Source organism: Bubalus kerabau, chromosome 1 (genome assembly GCF_029407905.1).
Source record: "Bubalus kerabau isolate K-KA32 ecotype Philippines breed swamp buffalo chromosome 1, PCC_UOA_SB_1v2, whole genome shotgun sequence".
Classification (NCBI taxonomy): domain Eukaryota; kingdom Metazoa; phylum Chordata; class Mammalia; order Artiodactyla; family Bovidae; genus Bubalus; species Bubalus kerabau.
Window position 1 is genome coordinate 54,486,753 of NC_073624.1, and position 20,075 is coordinate 54,506,827.

A 20,075-nucleotide genomic window follows, 5' to 3' on the forward strand; every position below is an offset into this window, starting at 1 on the left:
TGCTACAGAAAACACTGCAACTTAAGGATAATCATTCTCAATATTTTTTATTGTAAAAAACAATCAGACTTTCAAATGAATTTTAAAACTTTTTCAATATTATTTAATGAAAAAGTCTCATATTCTCATGTATAGCATATATCAACATGTACTATTCGTCTGTCATATTTAATGAAAAACACCATTATTGTATGCTTGGAAAAATCCTTAAACCCATTCTCTAGTGAGTGTCCACCATAATTTAAAGAATATTTTCTCCACTCAAAAAAAAAAAAAATATGTAAAGATTACAATCATTAAAAACCAAAGCAATACCTACTTACATGCTTTACATATCCCATGAAAAAATAATTAAATTGTTCCTAATCCCTGATGCAAGGCACGTAAAAGCACCCGCACAAAACATCCATGTAAACAGCAATACAGTACATGATTTAAATAACATGAATGACTTTTCATGGCTTGACCTAGACTAAAGGAAAAATAAAATCCATCATGGCTACAGCTAAAAACCATGTTAAAATTCACAAGAATTTGTATCTCTTATTATAAAAAGAACAGGCTATATAATCTTTTAGAAAAAAAAAACTTCATAAATATTTTCATATTGAGAAACAACATGCTCCCTGGGTAGGAATAAAATCAGAATATTCAGATGTGATCAGGAGTAAATGCAAGTGGCATTTCTGAATACCCAGCTTTGATATCCACCAGGCCTAGTAGTCTGGACTATTTGTAGCACCATGGAATATGCATTAGAAAATCACAAAAGTACATTACTTCAAACTAACCTTGACATGAGGTTCACTTAGTCCACAGTAACAAACAGCAATGATGCAGATAATTTTTTTAAAATTACTGGCTTACTTGATTTATCTAGCAAGAAAAATTCTGTATTATTTATTTTAGTACATCTCATGTACATAAAGCACCAGTTTAAATAAGATTATCAAACAACCTCCAGCCTCTTGTTACTCAACCTGGAAGTTCATTTCTCATCATTTCTATGTTACATGCTACAAGTCAAGGAGGATAAAATTAGAATGGTGGTAGATACTGAGAGAGAGGTTCAGTCTCCTTCCTATCAAATATTATGTCTCTCAAGTAAAACACAGATGAAGTAGTGAAATTTAAAAGGTTTTCTGCATTCTCTGGAACTTACCATCTCAGCAGAATAGTTTCTTCCTACTAGAGGATCAGCAGATGGGGGTGAGAGGACCAAAGGCAGGGCTCACACCCTGGCAGGTAAGGCCGGGTTAACCTTGCTGCTGCAAGGCCATACTCTATATTTCTACTGCAAAACAACCTCACAAATGCTCACCACTGGGAAAGCAAGGAGGCCTGAGTGTGAACACAACTCAGGAAGCCCATTAAACACTGTGAAAAACTACCAGATGAGACTCCACCAAGGGTTAACCTCACAGATGAAAATCAGCACACTTGTCTCTTTACCAGCAGGAATCTTATTAGCAGCATGCCCTTCTTAGGCATGAAAAGGGAGAATGGTGCATCTAAGTTTATGCACAGTTCATAGTCAAGTGTAAAGATGCAGACTCTTGCATTTTTAAATTACAGGTTAAAAGTGACACCCCAAAGAAAATTAATTTCTTCATAAATGAAATACAGTTTTATAAAAAAGCTGGAATGATGGTTAATTCAAATACAAAAACTCATATACAGAAAAACCCCTTTTCCTTCCAAACTACTTAGGTTCGTACAGTTGACTCCACTGTACCTTGATCACAACACCCGAATAAAATACGAATAAAATGCTTCAGCTAGCAAACCGAGGGCCACTTGACAACTGCATTAAAACTGCAGCATTTAAGCAGGGCTGAAAAACACCATCCTTAAACGTGGTTTCCTTCTTGTTCTTGCGTCCCACAGTGATTACTAAATGAAGGGATCTGGTCTGTAAACGACTGGGTCATCCACTGTCCATTCAGAATGTCACTGAAAGTTGATTCTCCATTGTCAGCAGCTGGGATGGGGGTGTGGGAGGGAGGAGAAGAACATTATTTAAAAGCTTTAAGTGATATAATTAGGAGATTTTAACGGTCTATTGTAGGAGAGTTGCTACTAAAATAGCTAAGCAAGCTTCTTGAATACAACTTAAATTTCTATTCTAAGATACAGGACTGATAAATTCTTGTTATTCAAGGAGGGAAATGCACCAAGGAGGACTTCGAGTCAGTAACTTCAAGAAAATGAGCTGTAAAAGCCTGTGTAGTTGAACATCAAATAACCATGGCATTTTCACTCTAAATCACTAAATAGACTTTTTAAAGATTTTTTTTTTGATGTGGACCATTTTAAAGTCTTTATTAAATTTGTTAAAATATTGCTTCTATTTTGGTTTCCTGGCTGCAAGGCATGTGGGATCTTAGCTCCCCAACCAGGGCTTGAACTCAGGCCCTCTGTACTATAAGGCGATATCCTAACCACTGGACTACCAGGGAAGTCCCCCAGTCACTAGATAGATTTTTGTATTTCCATTCCCATTCTTCAGTAATTAACTCTCTCTTAAAACAAACAAACAAAAAACCCTCTTTCCCCCAATCCTGGCAAAACCAAGTCTTTGAAAGGGACAGACAAGGCGGAGGGGACATACCCAGCCCATCTGAAGAGAATCCGCAAAGCTCACCAGGGTAGGGGTTTTCATTGTAAGCACCGCCATACGCTGCTTCATAACCCGGGTCATATTTTTCTTCCTTCACAGCCATCTTCTTTGCATCCTCTGTGAGGAGGGTAAGAGGGATTTAAAACTGACTTTGTGTAACAATTTTGAAGATAGCTTTATTCAGCAATTATCAAGAATAAATCTTTTTCTTGAACTTCACATCCACGGAAACAACTTTCATATTAAACTCCTTTTAACATAAACAAAATAAACTCCTAAGAACTGTAAAAGCCTATGAGATTTAATTTTAGGTGACCTACACTCCTGCTTGGCTTCTCAGCATGTGTAGTAACACTCAGATTAGACTGGAAGCCCTTGGTAAAAGGAGATTTTAAAAGTGACTACCACTTGTTATCAGAACACTCTGGCTGCCAATAAATCGTTTTCTTTTCTACTGCTTTTAAATTCACAACATACTTTCTATAAGGTAGATATACATGACGCGAACAACAGGACTGATTAATGGTACCGTACCTTGGGCGAGCTGAAGGTCAAATGTATATTGCACTTCTTGAACGTCTGTGTTTCGTTCAATGCCTTTCAACTGGTCTCTTAAGTCCTTCAGCTTAATGTAGTAATGTACTTTGTCCTGGGCGCGAGGAAACTGCGCGCACCTTGCACTGGATGATGGCATCACGTAGCAGAGCTAGAATCGTAACAGTTACAGTTACAGCAATCTTATAATTCTACTGAATCCACTCATATTGAGCTTAGCTGCTAAGTCACTTCAGTCGTGTCCGACTCTGTGAGACCCCACAGACGGCAGCCCACCAGGCTCCCCCGTCCCTGGGACTCTCCAAGCAAGATCACTGGAGTGGGTTGCCATTTCCATCTCCAATGCATGAAAGGGAAAAGTGAAAGTGAAGTCGCTCAGTTGTGTCCGACCCTCAGCGACCCCATGGACTGCAGCCCACCAGGGTCTTCCGTCCATGGGATCTTCCAGACAAGAGTACTGGAGTGGGGTGCCATCGCCTTCTCCGTATTGAGATTAGAAACCTTCTTTTTCTTTGGGTCAATAACTTGATACTTACCACATATCAATATATGCAAAATCAGTAACAGCAGTTGTGTTTGAGTTCAAATTTCTAATATTTACTTATTACAAAGTCAATAAATCAAAACCAATGAGTCTTTTCCCCCCTCAGTGTTTGTACAAAAGGGCATATAATTATACAACGAAAAGTCTTTCCTCCTAATTCTGTCTCTATCCACCTAGTTCTCCTTCCCAAAGGCAATCTACATTGCTAGTTCCAGAGATATTCCATGAATTTAGAATCAAATTTAAAAAAAAACCACACAAATGGTAACATGCTCTACTCCCTGTCCTGCACCCTGCTTTTTCACTCAACAATGTCTCTCAGAGATACCTGTGTATCAGGTATCTATATCGGAATAAGTTCCCTTTTTTATAGCTGTGTAGTAGTTTCATAATTTATTTAACCAGCATCCACCTACGGGCATTTAGGCTGTTTCCAATCTTTTAATATTATCAACTATAGTGAAAAACCTTGTACATATTTAAATTTGAATATATGTGACTGTATCTGTTGGGTAAATTTCTAGAAATGGAATAGTCAGAAAGCAGGATATTGCATTTATCATTTTGGATGATGGCGACAAACTGTCCTTCACAGAGTGTATCAAAACATGTACCTTCACAGAGCGTATCAAAACATGTACCTTCACAGAGCGTATCAAAACATGTACCTTCACAGAGTGTATCAAAACATGTACCTTCACAGAGTGTATCAAAACATGTACCTTCACAGAGTGTATCAAAACACGTATCTTCACAGAGTGTATCAAAACATATATTTTCACAGAGTGTATCAAAACATGTATCTTCACAGAGTGTATCAAAACATATACCTTACATATAAAAGGGTGAGACTGCTCAACCATGGACTTCCCGGTTGCAATTTTTTGTAATTTTTAAATTGGCCTCTATACCATGTATTATAGAAAAAAACCCCAAACCATTATTGACTTATTTTGTTTTGCTTATGCAGTATTTAGAAAAGCCTGATTCAGAGGTACAACTGCTACCAGGTTTTTGTAATAGTACATTTTTCCAATCTCAAGACAGCCTTCAATTAAAGTGATCCAGAAACTTGAAAACGCAGATGTTTTTCAAAGCTGGATCACTAACATCATCAATACCTATGAATATTTCATGATAAAGAGTACATTTTATAAGACAAATGCACTCACAGATCATTCATTGTAGGAGCCAAAGCTACCTATCTCGATATGATTCAGATTCACTTATTATTGCACTACTGTGATCACATGTCCCAAGAGATATACCAAGGCTCCTCTGGCATCTCAGGGACAATAATTATAGGAAGGAGTGAATCATCTCTGCAATTTTACCCAAGGAGACAAGGGTATGCCTTTATTTAAAGAGTGATCAGTGCTACAACCTACTTTATCAATTACACATTCACTAGTTAAAAACAAAAGAAATTACAAACGAAGTTAAAATATATACTGGCAGCAGAAACCGTATTCCGAGGTCTCCACAGAAACTTGTTGGCACATTGGCTTATCATTTAAAAAATCATCTACAGCACAGAAGTCTGTGCATGTGTATTTTATTTCAGAAGTTGTAAACAAAACTTAAAACTATATTTAAGAAGCAAAATTTGAACCAAATGTCTGCAGAAAGTCCACAGAAATTTATATAGAGTTTTAAAACCAATGTGTTATTGTATGATGCCCTTATGTATAAGGGCCTGCCTTATGCCAGTCAGGTTGGCAGGATGCCTGTCTGCGACTGGGCTGTTCTGTTTATATGGCTCTAATGTGAGACTGGGCCAAGATACACCAACAAAGGGTGATAAGCAGCTTCACTGATCAGGACTGTGTCTATATTTACATGTTTGTTTCACAACTGAATAAGGGCTAACCCACTAGCATTTGGCAAGAACATCCTGTTAAATGTATTTTGAATGCAGCATGTGAGCAACCTCCTCTCAATATTTTGGCCAAATAATGTAACTAATGTAATGTTATAAAGGCATTTATCTGACAAATGTTTCTTTTTCTAATATAACTGTAAAAGTATCTGAATTAATCTGCAACTATTAGTTCAAGTTACTATGCAGATATTATTCCACAAAATACAGTGTTTTTTTTTAATGGCAAAAATTACAATTGGACAGAACAAATAAAAAGGGAAAACAAGCTAGAAAAAAATTTGTATTTATCTGATTTACAAATGCAGTTTTAAGGACTTACAGTTTCTGTATCTGGGATCTTATGGGGTTGAAGTCCAAACTCTAAGTTCTTAACCTTTACTCCAAAAACTTCCTTACTAAAAATTTCGTAAATACCTAAAATGAAATACAAATATATTTACATTGCCCATAATGTTAATCGAAGAAAAAAGATACAATTTAAAAGTAAATCTTACATTTTCCATTAAACACTGCTATCCGTGGCTGATATTTCTGTAATTTCTGCACTAGAATACGTCCTCCTTCACGAAATTCTTTACTAAAATGGAATTAAAAAGTAGTCAAAATATAAACATGGCAGTATTTATAATGTGCTAAATTCAGACAGCTTTCAATAAAAGAGCAAATCATAAAACTGCTATGCTCAGCTTGAACTAGTTAGACACCTAGCATGCTCCTGGAGTGTGTACGGCACAAGTATGGCGAAGGTTCCAACCTATCAAACCAAATGTTCCATAATCACCTGGAAAGATCCTTGCTGCCTGGTGTTGTCCTTTCCACCATATTGGTAAATCCAATACCATATTTCCCTGGTAGAGTGTGATCGTCCATGTGACTCAGTTGGACCTCACTCAGCCCTGACATAAATAGGCACTTCCCTGTGAACAAGAGAGTTTAATTTAGAAAAAGTTCAGTTTATTTCTGTAGGTCAAAGGTTTTTCTGCCCCATGAATTATGTGGGTCTATTCTTGAAATTAAAAAAAAGAAAAAAGATTTAGTATATTTTAAAAATTATAACATAGGTCAAATACCATACCAAGCAGTTATTATGTGCTGGGTACTATGCTAAGTCCTTCATATGGATTATTTCATTTAATCATCATAGCTATCTTATGAAATATCACTATTATTTATCTCCTTTTAATAGGGGGTCAAAGGAAATGCTTGTTGAGTATACAGCTAGGCAGCGTAGTAAACTCTGAAACTGTTTCGCTTTTTAACAACTGGAAGTAACACCACCTGCCCCTGGAAAACCCCAAACAGATAAAATATACACCAGTGACTCAGGGCTTCAGACATACTGACAGAGGAGAAAATAAAAAGTGAAATATCTCTAGAAATTTTTTTTTTCAAATAATGGAGACAACATGTTATTAGTTCTAAAAATATATTACTATCATTTGTCCTAAAAGTGTTTTTCTTTTCTTTTTTCTTGGCTGCACTGCATACATGTAGGATCTTAGTGCCCTGACCAGGGACTGAACCCATGGCCCCTGCAGTGTAAGTGCTGAGTCACTGGACTGCCAGGGAAGTCCCCAGTCCTAGAAGTTTTTAAATGCTGCACTAAGATAATCAGCTAGTGTTTCCTGATAATCTGTTGCACTCCTGATTGTCTGTTCAGATCAGATCAGTCGCTCAGTCGTGTCCGACTCTTTGCGACCCCATGAATCGCGTAAGATGATTTATATATAAGATAATACAACAGGAGTTATACTTGGTTTTAAAGCTCACTCTACAAGTAAGAGGGTCTTTAATACTAATTTCTGCTAGATGGAAATTATCCGTAGAGAATGTCTACAATCAGAGCATTTCTTAACTACTACAACTTGATGGCCAATGTATTTCATTTCTCCTAGTTAATAAGATGAGTAGAACTCTGGAAAGGTATTAAGTTTTGTGTCTGCATTGGCATGATTACTGTTAATATTCTGTAGATAACAACTAAAAAAAGAAAAATTGTTTTAAAAAAAGATAGTAAAACTCACTGAAAACAAAAAAAAGAGAAAGTATTCCTTTCCATATCCCTCCACTCTTATAAACCAAAATGTTAAGTGTCAGAGGATTTTACACCTTTCATTTTTTTGTACACACACATTGAAAAGATGTATGTATACTTACTCAACCAGTTTCTTTTTAAAAACACATTTTGGTTTAAAAAAAAACAGACAACCCAAACTATTAACAAGGACATCTAGTTTAAAAGTAAAATAGTAAAAGAAGGTTAACCACTTACAAAAATGGTTTCCAGGCCCAGGATAGTGATGCCCTTTGTAAGCAGCCATCAGTCCTGGATTTATGCCAATCTACAAAACAAAATGTTTATATATTTTAGTCTTGAAAAGTAGGCTTATGTCTTAGGGCTTCTGTGGAGGAGTGGTGAATTGATTAAAATAAAAATTTAATTCAGCATCATAAGCTTTATCAATTATCTACTCTTGATCGGAACAAAGTTTTCCATTTTGAGGAAAGAGATTTCCTTTATATTAAAGTTTTGCCTTTTTTTTTTTCCTTTGTGGCTGCATTGTGTGGCTTGGGGAATGTTTCCTGACCAGAGACTAACCCTCGGCTCTGATAGTGAAGGCCTGGACTCCTAACCACTAGGCCAATGGGGAATTCCTTGCTGTTGCTTTTAAAAACCAGTTTGAGTCTCTTATATCCCCAGCACCCTCATTCCCAACTGTCCTGGAACAATCAATCAACCAGAGCTCATGTCCAGCTGTAAGTCTGTTTCTCAGCTCCCCAAAAGCAGCTGACTGTACATCACCTACACAGTTGTCTACATGCTGATGTTTCTTATTACAGTTATGGACAAAAATCAAAGTTCAAAATCAGTGTTTTCATTCATGGAGAAACCACAGTGTCATGCAACCTAAGTGATTCGTGTGGATCATTTCGTGTAATTGCCAGAGGACCCACTCCATCCCTTCATCACGCCTGCTTCACCAACGAGCAAATTAAGTGTTCAGGAAGGCTAAAGCTTGCCCATGGTCATACACCCACATGGCAACATCTGAAACCAGAGAGCCTTGCCCTAGAGCCCACCATCTTAAACACACCGATATAATACAACCTGAAGAAGGTGACACCATTTACCACCAAAAGGATTCTCAGAAACGGTTCTTTTCGGCAAAATGCTCTTTGCAAGGATATGGTTAAGTCACGTTAATCCACCAATGTTACTTATAAACCCAAAGGAGGACAAAATCCTTACAATTACAATGTCCAGATTGAAGGTCAAAATGTCTGGTAGAGTCTTGGTCAGAAGTTCAGCTTCTGAAACACCATTGAAACGGTCCACTTTTCTTTTCACTTTAAATGTGTCTGTAATTTTTTCTTGCTTTTCTTTTGACTTTGTGGACTTGCCAGATTTTTTGGCCTCAGCAGGTTTTGGGGGCTCCACTGGTGTTTTTGGTTCTGTTGTTCTGGGTTTTCTTTTCCTTCCTTTTGGAGAAGTCTCTGAAACACAATGATTTCCAGGATATAGCTGCAGAAAACCTTAACTTAAAAACGTTATGCAGCTTTCTCAGAAAAGTCACCAATCAACATCCTTAGCTTTCTCTTCTATTTCATGACATCACTGTCCTCTGTAACGTCTCCCCCTTCCTTCACCGGAGAACTGGGTCTATGTGGTCCCAACCCCACCTTCCTTCCTCTGCTGGCAGTTCTTGGGATGAGAGATCCTTAACAATCACAGATTGATTTTCCATACACTCTTACCTGGCATCATGGCTTCTCCAGGGACACAAAGTAGCTACATACCATTTATAAGAATTCTAAATGTAAATACATAAATAATTAAATGAACAAATGAAAGAACAAATAGAAAAACAGGGAGGAAAGGAAACATTTTAACTCAGTTTCCCCGTAATTTCCAGCAGAAGAAAACTTCAAATGGTTTGCGGGCTTCTTTCCCCTGAACTGAGTGTATATTCTGTTCTTCACACAGTCGAGGAGGTGAATTGAGAGATGCCAGGGATGAATTCTCTGGGCTGGCAGTGTTTGTCTAAAGGTAAGACTAGGACTCTGATCTCAGGACCTTAAACAGTTTCTCAACCCTGGCCCCGCTGACATCTTAGGTGGAATAATTTAGCAACAGTGGCCTCTACTCACTAGATGCCAGTAGCATCCTGCCAGTCATGATGACCAAGTGTCTCCAGACAATGCCATAAGCCCCTCAGGGGAAAATTACCCGTGGACAAGAACCAGTGACATAAAATTATCCAACAAGAAGGCTTGCCTTTTTACCCGCAACTCCCCTAATATGGCTCTTCATCTCTCAGGCCCCCACCCTATTCCACTATTATTTGGCGTTTTCTCATCTGAGCCTTCCATCCATCCTCTTTCTCCTCACATTGCTTCAGCCACTGCCTGTGCCAAGGGGTCCACCTCCATCAGCTTGTAGCTGTCCTAGTGCTTTCTGCCCAGAAAAACAGAGACGTTGAAGGCAGGGGGACGTTCAACGCAGTGGACTTACACGTGCTCTGCAACCATAAACGGAAACTCAGCACTCTCCTCACACCACACTGATGCACGGGGGAAAATCATTACCCTCTCCCCACCATCCACTGCTGAATCTGTCCTTCTCTTCTAACTCTCTGTCTTGGTGAATGGTACCTCCTTCTTCCAACTGCCTGGGAGTGACTTCCAGACTCCTCTATCTTCCTCATCCCTCTGCATGAAATCCATTAACATGGTCATATGTCCAAGTTCTGCCCTGCTCTCCACCATCTTATTTTATTTATATTATTATATATTTTACATATCTCTGCTACAGTCTATTCTCTTGAATATTCAAATGTCAATCTATTTATTAAGTCACTCTGTTTCCATTCTGTCTATAGCTTCCTATTGCCTTCAGAATAGAACACACATTCTTTAGGTTAAACAAGCCTTGCTTGCCCTCTATCTAGACTCCTCTCTCACTACTTCTTTGCTCCACTCCACTCTCCAATGACAGAGAATTATGGTTTTTCAACCATGTCATGCTTCCTCACGTCTATAGTTCGATGCATGCCGCTCCCTCAGCCTGGAACTTTCCTCCTCCCATTCTTCCTGTACTGCTCCCTCACCCTTGAACTTCAGAGCTCCATGAAGCTGCCTCTGAGCATCAGTCCGAGTTAGGTGCCAGCCCCACAGCATCCTGTGTTCCTCTTCACCACTTGGTATGCTGAGGAGTTTCACATCCACTTTTATTTCCTCCTATGAGATGATTTGAGGGCAGAAGCTATGTTCTTTTATCCCCCCAAACCTATCAGAGTGCCTGAAACATAGTAAGTACTTAAAAAGTAGATTAAATTTTTTTAACACAAAAACAGAGTTAAAATTCATCATTAAACCCTTTCTTAAATAAGTTGGCTGATGCCATGGCAATTTTCCAAACTATCCTGGCGAAAACTACCTTGTGTGGGTTCCTGAGTGGGTGCTGGGGCTGGAGCTTCGGTTGGCATTTCTTGTGCGTTCATAACTGCCATGTTAGGAGCTTCAGTCATCATTTGCTGGAGTGGAAATGTATAAAAAGCTTGAGCTTGCTGAAGAGAATAGCTGAAAGAACAATTAAGGATAAGACAGGAAGACAAAATTACCCAAATGTAAGTTTAAATGATCTGCTCTTAAAAACCCCCAGGATTCAATTATTTCCAACCAGATTATAGAATTTATTTAGAGTTGACAACAGGAGCAAAGAGAGGCGGAAGATCTATTCCCATATATACATTTATCCAATCTTCACCTGGCGCCTACCAACCAACTATAATTAACTCTTACACACTGATGTGTCATCAGTAAAACTTACCAGTCCTGTCAGGCAAGCCTAAAATTCCCTGAAATGAGATCATGGGAATTTTCTAGCAGAGCTGAAAGGCCCACGAACTCATACAGAGTTGAAATATCCACAAAAATAATTTGTATTCCTATCTTCAGTATCTAATTCTCTTGTCACAGAAATCCTCTGCAATGTAACCTTTTTATGTTCAGCTTTATTGAGATATAGTTGATACACTGCAACACTGTTTAGGTTTAATGTGTACAACAGAGCTGACCTGACACACATATACTACAAAATGATTACCATCAAAGCCTTAGCCAACACTTCCACCAGGGCACCTAATTACCATTTCTTTTTTGTGGTGAGAACGTTTCAAATCTGCTCTCTCAGCAGCTTTCAAGTGCATCCTTCAGGATCATCAGCTAGAATCACCACGCTGTACATTCTAGATCCCCAGAACCTGTCAATCTTATAACTTGAGCTTTGCGCCCTTTGACCACCATCTCCCCATCCTACCCCCCCATCTGTTTTTTAATGGTCGCTGGATTTTTTGCCATTAAATGAGGGTTAGAAATAGATATTTCTATAAATATCTGTGTATTTATGGGAAAGACCACTCTAAACTTCTCTTCTGAACACAATTTAAACGCTGTTCAAAGTGTTTTGTTCAGTGTAAGGAACACAGGCCTTCACAATACTGCCAAAAAGTATTTCTGGGGGCTGTAAACTACTACTGCAAGCTGTTGCTATCAGCACAGAGCTAGGGAAGTAAACACACGTTTTATGAAACTCGAGTGACAGCTGATGCCAAAAAATGCCATTAAACATGCAAAAGGAAGAAAAGCACTAGGAAATAAAATGAGTAACGACGTTTACCATTTGCAGAGAAAAGCCATGTTTTTTCTGACAAGCTACTCTACTTAATGGTTTTCGCTTTCTGTGACGTGTGGGGAAAGAAAACAGGGTGCTCATAAAGCAGAGGTTAAAAAGGCGAACTTAAAAAAAAAAAAATTGTACATGGGTGAGCTTCACAACATGTAAATCATATCTTAATAAAATGTTTTTTGTTCTTTTAAAAAGGCAAACCAAAACATTTCCAGAAGAAACTTAAATGGCCCATGCAGGCACAGGATCACAGAATATTGGCGGAGTAGCTAGGCTAGAGCACTGGATACTGAAAGAAAGACTGGGCCCCAAACTCAAGGGACAAACCACTGGAGAAGCATTTTAGCTTCAAGCTGTCTCTAAGGGGTAAGATGGTAAAGAAAAGGTGGAGAATTAGTGAGAACGATATCAAACTATCTTAAAAGAGTTTTATTTCTTTAAATATAGTTTTCGATTTATACAAAAAATAAAGACAATACGGTGATTTAGTACACTACAGTACATCAACATGAGAATACTATGCAGTTACAAAAATTAAGTTTATTAATATTTAAAAGCACAGAGAATGTTTAATATAAAGTGGAAAAGAATACAAAACGGCATTGTGAGCCAAGGCTGCACGTAGAGAAAGCATGTAGGAAAGGACTAGAAATTAAGATGTAAAATTGAAAAGAAGCAAAGGGCTTAAACCTTGCCTGGCATGAAGTCAAATGTCCTTTTTTTCCACACTTTTCTTTAGTAACACTCACAGCACTTTTGGATGAACCAGTTGTTCCATGTTAAAGACTCAGATATTCTAATGAGGAGCTAGATATAGCTGAGTTAGTCGAGCGATCTTGTGTGGCTGCCCTCTGGAAATTCTAGTAAGATATAATGTGATTTGTGATTGTGGCCAGTAACAGGGTCCTGAGATGCCAAGAGCCCCATTCAGCTTGAATATATAAAAGAACACTCCTGTGGTCATGGTGAGTGAGCAGCCAAAAGCGTGTGGGAAGGTCTGTTCTTAGCTTGTCACAGCGTCTTCAGGACGGCGTCTCACTCTCCCCCATGTTTACTGTTACGGCTCTGAGTTTCACCCATCTGTCCCATTTTGAGCGCTTCACAAAAATCCACTACTAAAATATATAACAGAGAAGGCAATGGCACCCCACTCCAATACTCTTGCCTGGAAAATCCCATGGACGGAGGATCCTGGTAGGCTGCAGTCCATAGGGTCGCTAAGAGTCGGACACAACTGAGCGACTTCACTTTCACTTTTCAATTTCATGCATTGGAGGAGGAAATGGCAACCCACTCCAGTGTTCTTGCCTGGAGAATCCCAGGGACGGCAGGGCCTGGTGGGCTGCCATCTATGGGGTCGCACGGAGTCGGACACAACTGAAGTGACTTAGCAGCAGCAGCAGCAAAATATATAAATCAGGGAAACAACGTTCACATTACAAAAGGGTTGTGAACTTAAAAAATGTCTAAAATGTGGCTCTGTTAGCATACTATCAGATCATTAAATTCTGAGGTTCAAAAACTGAAAATCGAAGTTTTAGATGTCAACTGGCTGACGAAAAAGTAAAAAAATAAGAGAAAATGCGGTCTTATTTTAGAGATGTGTATCAATTTAGGAAAAAAAAATTCAGAAACTTGTCTATAATATAGATGTACCCCTTAATCGTTCTAAAATTATCCCTGGCACTTTATCATAAGATGAATTAGAAAGGAAACACAGAAGGCTATGGATAATAGAATGTGTAAGTTCTGAGGAAATATACTCTTTCTGAGCATTTGATTTAGCTTGATCATCTTAACAGCTTCCTAACAATAGCTGGAACAAAAGGAAAGAGGGTGGCCTACAACATTCTTACTACTTGGCAGAAGACAGCATTCCACCTGTACGAAAACCTTCATGAACTGCAATTCTGGATAATTTCATTCCTATTACTAATAAAGGTTAAGTTTGGAAGCAGCATGAACCTATTTCAAACTTAATGTGGATATAATTCCTAAATACATTTGCTGTGTATATAAACATAGGATAACTGCCCCTTCGTATCAGAATTCTGCAGTGTTTATAACAATACTTTTCTCTGTGTGAGAGACAGCAGAAGAGGCACAGTTAGTTAAGCCATTCACCCTCTCAGGACCTCCCTTCCCTCCCCATGAAAATGAGGGGGAGATTTCTGTGATTTCCACATATAAGGAGAAAGTGCAGGAAATAGGACCAAATCTGTCCAGACTCAGAAGAGGCCCTGAAACACTGTAATTTTCTGTAATTCCCTGATATCCAACTCAGGAGCATGATAAATGATTTTACTTCCCTGTTGACTTTTGTCCCCTATCATCTCTGTCTGTCTTCAGGATGATGGTTTTGCACCCCTCCCCTTTGCCTGCAGTTAACCCTCTACTCTCTCCTAGCCTCCATAGAACACCCTCTTCACTTGAACAGTGCTCAAAGGACTGGTTTTCTACCACTGTCTGAAATTTGATGAAGTGTGCATTTTTGAACTGTCTTTCTCAAAATACATACAAACACACACAGTCGATTAAGTAAGGAGTCCAGTTAATTCGGATTTTGCTGTATTTAAAAAAACCAACACTTGGAGGTTTCTCTAAGATGAGTAACTTCTTTAATCCTCAGTCATTTTCCACTGTTCTAAAGATGTAAGTTGAAGATGTAAGTTCAACGGGGAGGGAGGTTCAGGATGGGGAACACGTGTATACCTGTGGTGGATTCATGTTGATGTATGGCAAAACCAATACAATATTGTAATAAACCTCCAATCAAAATAAATTTATATTTTAAAAAAATAATAAAATAAAAGTCATTAAATTGAACATTTAAATCTGGTTAAAATAATAAAATTTATTTTTAATGTATAATGAAATTAAAAAAAAAAGATGTAAGTTGCTTTTTCCCTAAATATATTTGTCTTAGTCCCTTCAGGTTGCTAGACAAAACACCACAGATTGAGTGGCTTATAAACAACAAATATCTGTGTCTCACAGTTCTGGGGGTTGGAAAGTTCAAGTTCAAAGTGCTGGCAGATTCAGTGTCTGGAGAGTACCTGCTTTCTGGCTCATTTTAGGTTGCCTTCTTGCTGTGTCCTCACATGGCAGAAGGGGTGAGGGGTCTCTCTGGGACCTCTTTCACAGAGACACTACTCCCATTTAGGTGGGCTTGGGCCTCATGGCCTCATCACCTCCAAAAGACCCCATCTCCCAATGTCCACACTGGGGCTTAGAGGTTTCAACATAAGAATTCTGGATAGACACAAACAACACAGCAACCTTTTATTAGCTTCATTTAAACAAGCATATATAACACTGAACACTTACAAAATATCAATGTTGAATAAACCAACTGCTCAACCAGAAGGGACTATTACATAAATTATGATGAAATACTATCCTAGCTATCTAAAAGACTACAAAGCTGAGCGCCAAAGAATTGATGCTTTTGAACTGTGGTGTTGGAGAAGACTCTTGAGAGTCCCTTGGACTGCAAGGAGATCCAATCAGTCATCCTAAAGGAAATCAGTCCAGAATATTCACTGGAAGGACTGATGCTGAAGCTGAAAATCCAATACTTTGGCCACCTGATGCAAAGAACTGACTCCCTGGAAAAGACCCTGATGCTGAGAAAGACTGAAGGGGGGAGGAGAAGGGGACGCTAGAGGATGAGATGGTTGGATGGCATCACTGACTCAATGAGTTTGAGTAAACTCTGGGACTTGGTGATGGACAGGGAAGCCTGGTGTGCTGCAGCCCATGGGGTTGCAAATAGTCAGACATGACTGAGTGACTGAACTGAACTGAAATATCTAAAGTCTACATTCAATATTGCTAAGTGGGAATGTGTGTTTTCACCATGCATTACGGGGTACTTGCTGTGCCGAGTCTATTTAGATACTGTGAACTTAAAAACAGAACGAGCCAGAACCCCCAATTTATTGAACTCTTCTGCATACAGCATAATTTCAAGTTTCCTTTCTATATGATCATTTTTCTGGAGCTTAAGATAAAATAAAAATACTCCATAGCCTCATTGACCTGAAACTGAGCAGGGTGATCAAATTCTTCATTCTGGAGACACATAACAAAATCCATTACATTAGCTTTCCTGGCACCCACATTATACTGTTGATTCGTACTGAGTTTACCATCAGTGAAAGCTGCCCTTCACTGCTGCTCCCTCATCTCACACTAAAAGATGCTTCACATTCTAGTCAGTTGGGACTAACCTGGATTCTGACAGTCTATCAATTCCACAAACCCCTCCCAGAGCTGGGTCACTCAAATATTTTATCAGCACGCCATTACCACCTCAAAGCTGTTAAACTGTGAAAAGCTGGGGTAGGAGGACTACATGGCACATCAGTATAGACTCTCTTTCATCTGCCTTTGACTCTCGGTAGTAAAGCAGTTTTGATTTCATCCCATATGACCACCATAGCCAGCATCTGCTGGATCATCGAAAAAGCAAGAGAGTTCCAGAAAAGCATCTATTTCTGCTTTATTGACTATGCCAAAGCCTTTGACTGTGTGGATCACAATAAACTGTAGAAAATTTTGAAAGAGATGGGCATATCAGACCACCTGACCTGCCTCTTGAGAAACCTGTATGCAGGCCAGGAAGCAACAGTTAGAACTGGACATGGAACAACAGACTGGTTCCAAATAGGAAAAGGAGTACGTCAAGGGGGTATATTGTCACCCTACTTATTTAACTTATATGCAGAATACATCATGAGAAACCCTGGGCTGGAAGAAGCACAAGCTGGACTCAAGATTGCCGGGAGAAATATCAATAACCTCAGATATGCAGATGACACCACCCTTATGGCAGAAAGGGCAGAGGAACTAAAGAGCCTCTTGATGACAGTGAAAGAGGAGAGTGAAAAAGTTGGCTTAAAGCTCAACATTCAGAAAACGAAGATCATGGCATCTGGTCCCATCACTTCATGGCAGATAGATGGGGAAACAGTGGGAACAGTGGCTGACTTTATTTTTTGGAGCTCCAAAATCACTGCAGATTGTGATTGCAGCCATGAAATTAAAAGACGCTAACTCCTTGGAAGGAAAGTTATGACCAACCTAGACAGCATATTAAAAAGCAGAGACATTACTTTGGCAAAAAAGGTCCATCTAGTCAAGGCTATGGTTTTTCCTGTGGTCATGTATGGATGTGAGAGTTGGACTATAAAGAAAGCTGAGCACTGAAGAATTGATGCTTTTGAACTGTGGTGTTGGAGAAGACTCTTGAGAGTCCCTTGGACTGCAAGCAGATCCAACCAGTCCATTCTGAAGGAGATCAGCCCAGGGATTTCTTTGGAAGGAATGATGCTAAAGCTGAAACTCCAGTACTTTGGCCACCTCATGCGAAGAGTTGACTCATTGGAAAAGACTCTGATGCTGGGAGGGATTGGGGGCAGGAGGAGAAGGGGACGACAGAGGATGAGATGGCTGGATGGCATCACTGACTCAATGGACGTGAGTCTGAGTGAACTCTGGGAGTTGGTGATGGACAGGGAGGCCTGGTATGCTGCGGTTCACGGAGTCGCAAAGGGTTGGAAACGACTGAGTGACTGAACTGAACTGAATATGACCACCACCATTCCATCCTCATCTTCCCACAAGAGGCAGTGGAATTAGACTTTGAAGTTACACTGCCTGGATTCAAACTTCAGCTCTGCCACTAACTAGCCTTGTAGGCAGGTTCCTTAACCTTTTCACATCCTCGCTTCCACATCTGTAAAATAGGAAGAAAAGCACCTAATTTATTGATTTTTAGGATTAAATTAGTTAACACATGTAGAACACTTAAAACAGAGACTGGAAGGGAATTCCCTGGTGGTCCAGTGGTTTGGACTCAGCTTTAGCTGCTGATGGCACAGGCTGGGGAACTAAGATCCCATAAGCCATGAGACCCAAAACAAAAAAGCAAACAAAATCCCCAAACAGTGCCTGGTATATAATACATTTGTCATAACAAAACCAAAGGAAACAGGAGATGATGAAATATTTTAGGTACTCCTGTCATCTCCTTCTGATGCTATCTAACCTAGTATCATTATCAAAAGGGGAAAGAACCTAGCTGGGTAGGTCTTGCTTTATTCAACTCACACTTGTGCCTAATGATCAGTATCCTTTTAAATATGCTCAATAACCACTGAGAAATGAAAATTTTATTGAGGATCAAAGTCAGTAAATTCCATGGTACAGTCTACTTTTGGAAAATAAAAGGGACCCATGTGTTTATATTTGGGCTTAAGGCCCCTCCGCTGTTTTCTGCAGATTCTTAAAGAATGTTGTAATCTTGCCTCTCACTTGAAATACAACTGATTTGGGCCAGGAAACACGATTTCTGCTAGAGCAGCTGAAACTTCTCTTAAATGCCCTCATTGATCTTGAGCTTTACATCTCTCTTACAGACATCCATTTGCCATTTTCCATCTACACTCAATTTTCTTAACATGAAATGAAAAATCAAAATCAGAACTAAGTGCTTATGTTTTCTGTCATCTAACAACATGTCAGTGAACTAGGAAGAAAACCCAAACCTTTCTTGTCCTTCTTGTTGTCTACACTAATGAAAACAAGTTCTTAGTCTCTTTAACATTTCTAGAAAGTTCCAATCTCATTTGAAGGTTAATCTTTCCTGTCTGTATTCTCAGTGGTCTGTTTCACACCTTTCCAGTTATTGATTCAGCATCCTACTTCCCATCTTTGGTAAATCTCTTTTTCATGCTTGAGCTCATTAGAAACATACACGGGTCCTCTTCTTCCTTTTCTTCTCTCTGGTTAGTACTTTTTAAGACTCTTGAACTCTCTTCTCATTCTTAAAAAAAGGGTCTACATCTATAAAATGTAGTTTTTTGAAATTAATCTCTTCCAAAATAAAAAGGAAATTAACTATACCAAACATTCCATGATGAGCACAAAGTCAAGGATGACAAAGCACTACTTTCTCAGGATTACCAGGGGCCTGAGTCATTTCAGAATCCCCAACAAAATACTCCTTAGAGTATTAACACAGAGTCACCCATACTTCCCAAAGTGAAAATGTTAAGTCAGAATAAAAAATGGTCTATAAGGCAATGGATTCAGTTAAGACCAAATAGAAGTCAGACAGTTTTGAGCTAAACATTGTACCAGAGAAACCTATTACTTTGCTGTAAGACACTCCCCGTGTGCATTCTAGAACCTACACAATGGCCAACTGGACTCTGCCATATTTTTTTAAGGTACTTGAGCATACAGATTTTGGTGTCTCCGAAGGGCCTGGAACAAATCTATGGATACAAGAGAGATGACTGCAATCTATTCGATGGTAGGCGTTTACCCAGGTTTCAATTCTGATCTGAATGAAGATCATAAAGACAGGAGCGATTTCCACAAGTTTTATTTGTAAAGTTCTTTAGGGAAAGAAATGGAGTTCTTTATTTCAGGATTTGATTCATAATGTCAGGATGAAGTCTGCACTTTATCTCCTTCCCTAAACTTTAAGACAATCTCTGTTGGTTACTAAAGCACTCCCCTTCCACCTAACACTGACTCACAGCATGTCAGAACCAGATTCCACAGACGCCCTATTTTACAGACATCAACAGGCCCAGAGAACTTCAGTGTCTTCCCCAAGTTTAGAGCCCCAAATCAGGATAATTCTTAATGAGGTCTAGCAGTATGGTATTCCGATGTAAACATTTTTTTCCTTTACACTTAGTTTTTCATTTGGCTTTCCATCAGAGGTTCCAATTTCGAAATCTCTGCTTTTGCAAAAGTCCCCACGCACCTC

At 39.0% G+C, this 20,075-nt stretch overlaps 1 protein-coding gene across 2 annotated transcripts in view; it reads right to left on the reverse strand.

Annotated features, from left to right (window-relative positions):
- Window positions 1–20,075, reverse strand: part of TDG (thymine DNA glycosylase) — a 21,037-nt gene continuing 962 nt past the window's right edge. Inside the window, exons 2-10 of one of the 2 annotated variants that reach the window (XM_055575060.1) lie at window positions 11,039–11,181; window positions 8,852–9,096; window positions 7,874–7,943; window positions 6,383–6,518; window positions 6,096–6,178; window positions 5,921–6,015; window positions 3,155–3,326; window positions 2,645–2,737; window positions 1–1,981 (exon numbers count right to left, since the gene is read on the reverse strand). In XM_055575060.1, coding sequence (XP_055431035.1) covers window positions 1,851–1,981; window positions 2,645–2,737; window positions 3,155–3,326; window positions 5,921–6,015; window positions 6,096–6,178; window positions 6,383–6,518; window positions 7,874–7,943; window positions 8,852–9,096; window positions 11,039–11,181 — 1,168 coding nt within the window. In that variant the 3' untranslated portion in view covers window positions 1–1,850. Of the gene's footprint in view, window positions 1,982–2,611; window positions 2,738–3,154; window positions 3,327–5,920; window positions 6,016–6,095; window positions 6,179–6,382; window positions 6,519–7,873; window positions 7,944–8,851; window positions 9,097–11,038; window positions 11,182–20,075 lie in introns of both variants that reach the window. The other variant, XM_055575052.1, reaches the window with a different exon arrangement.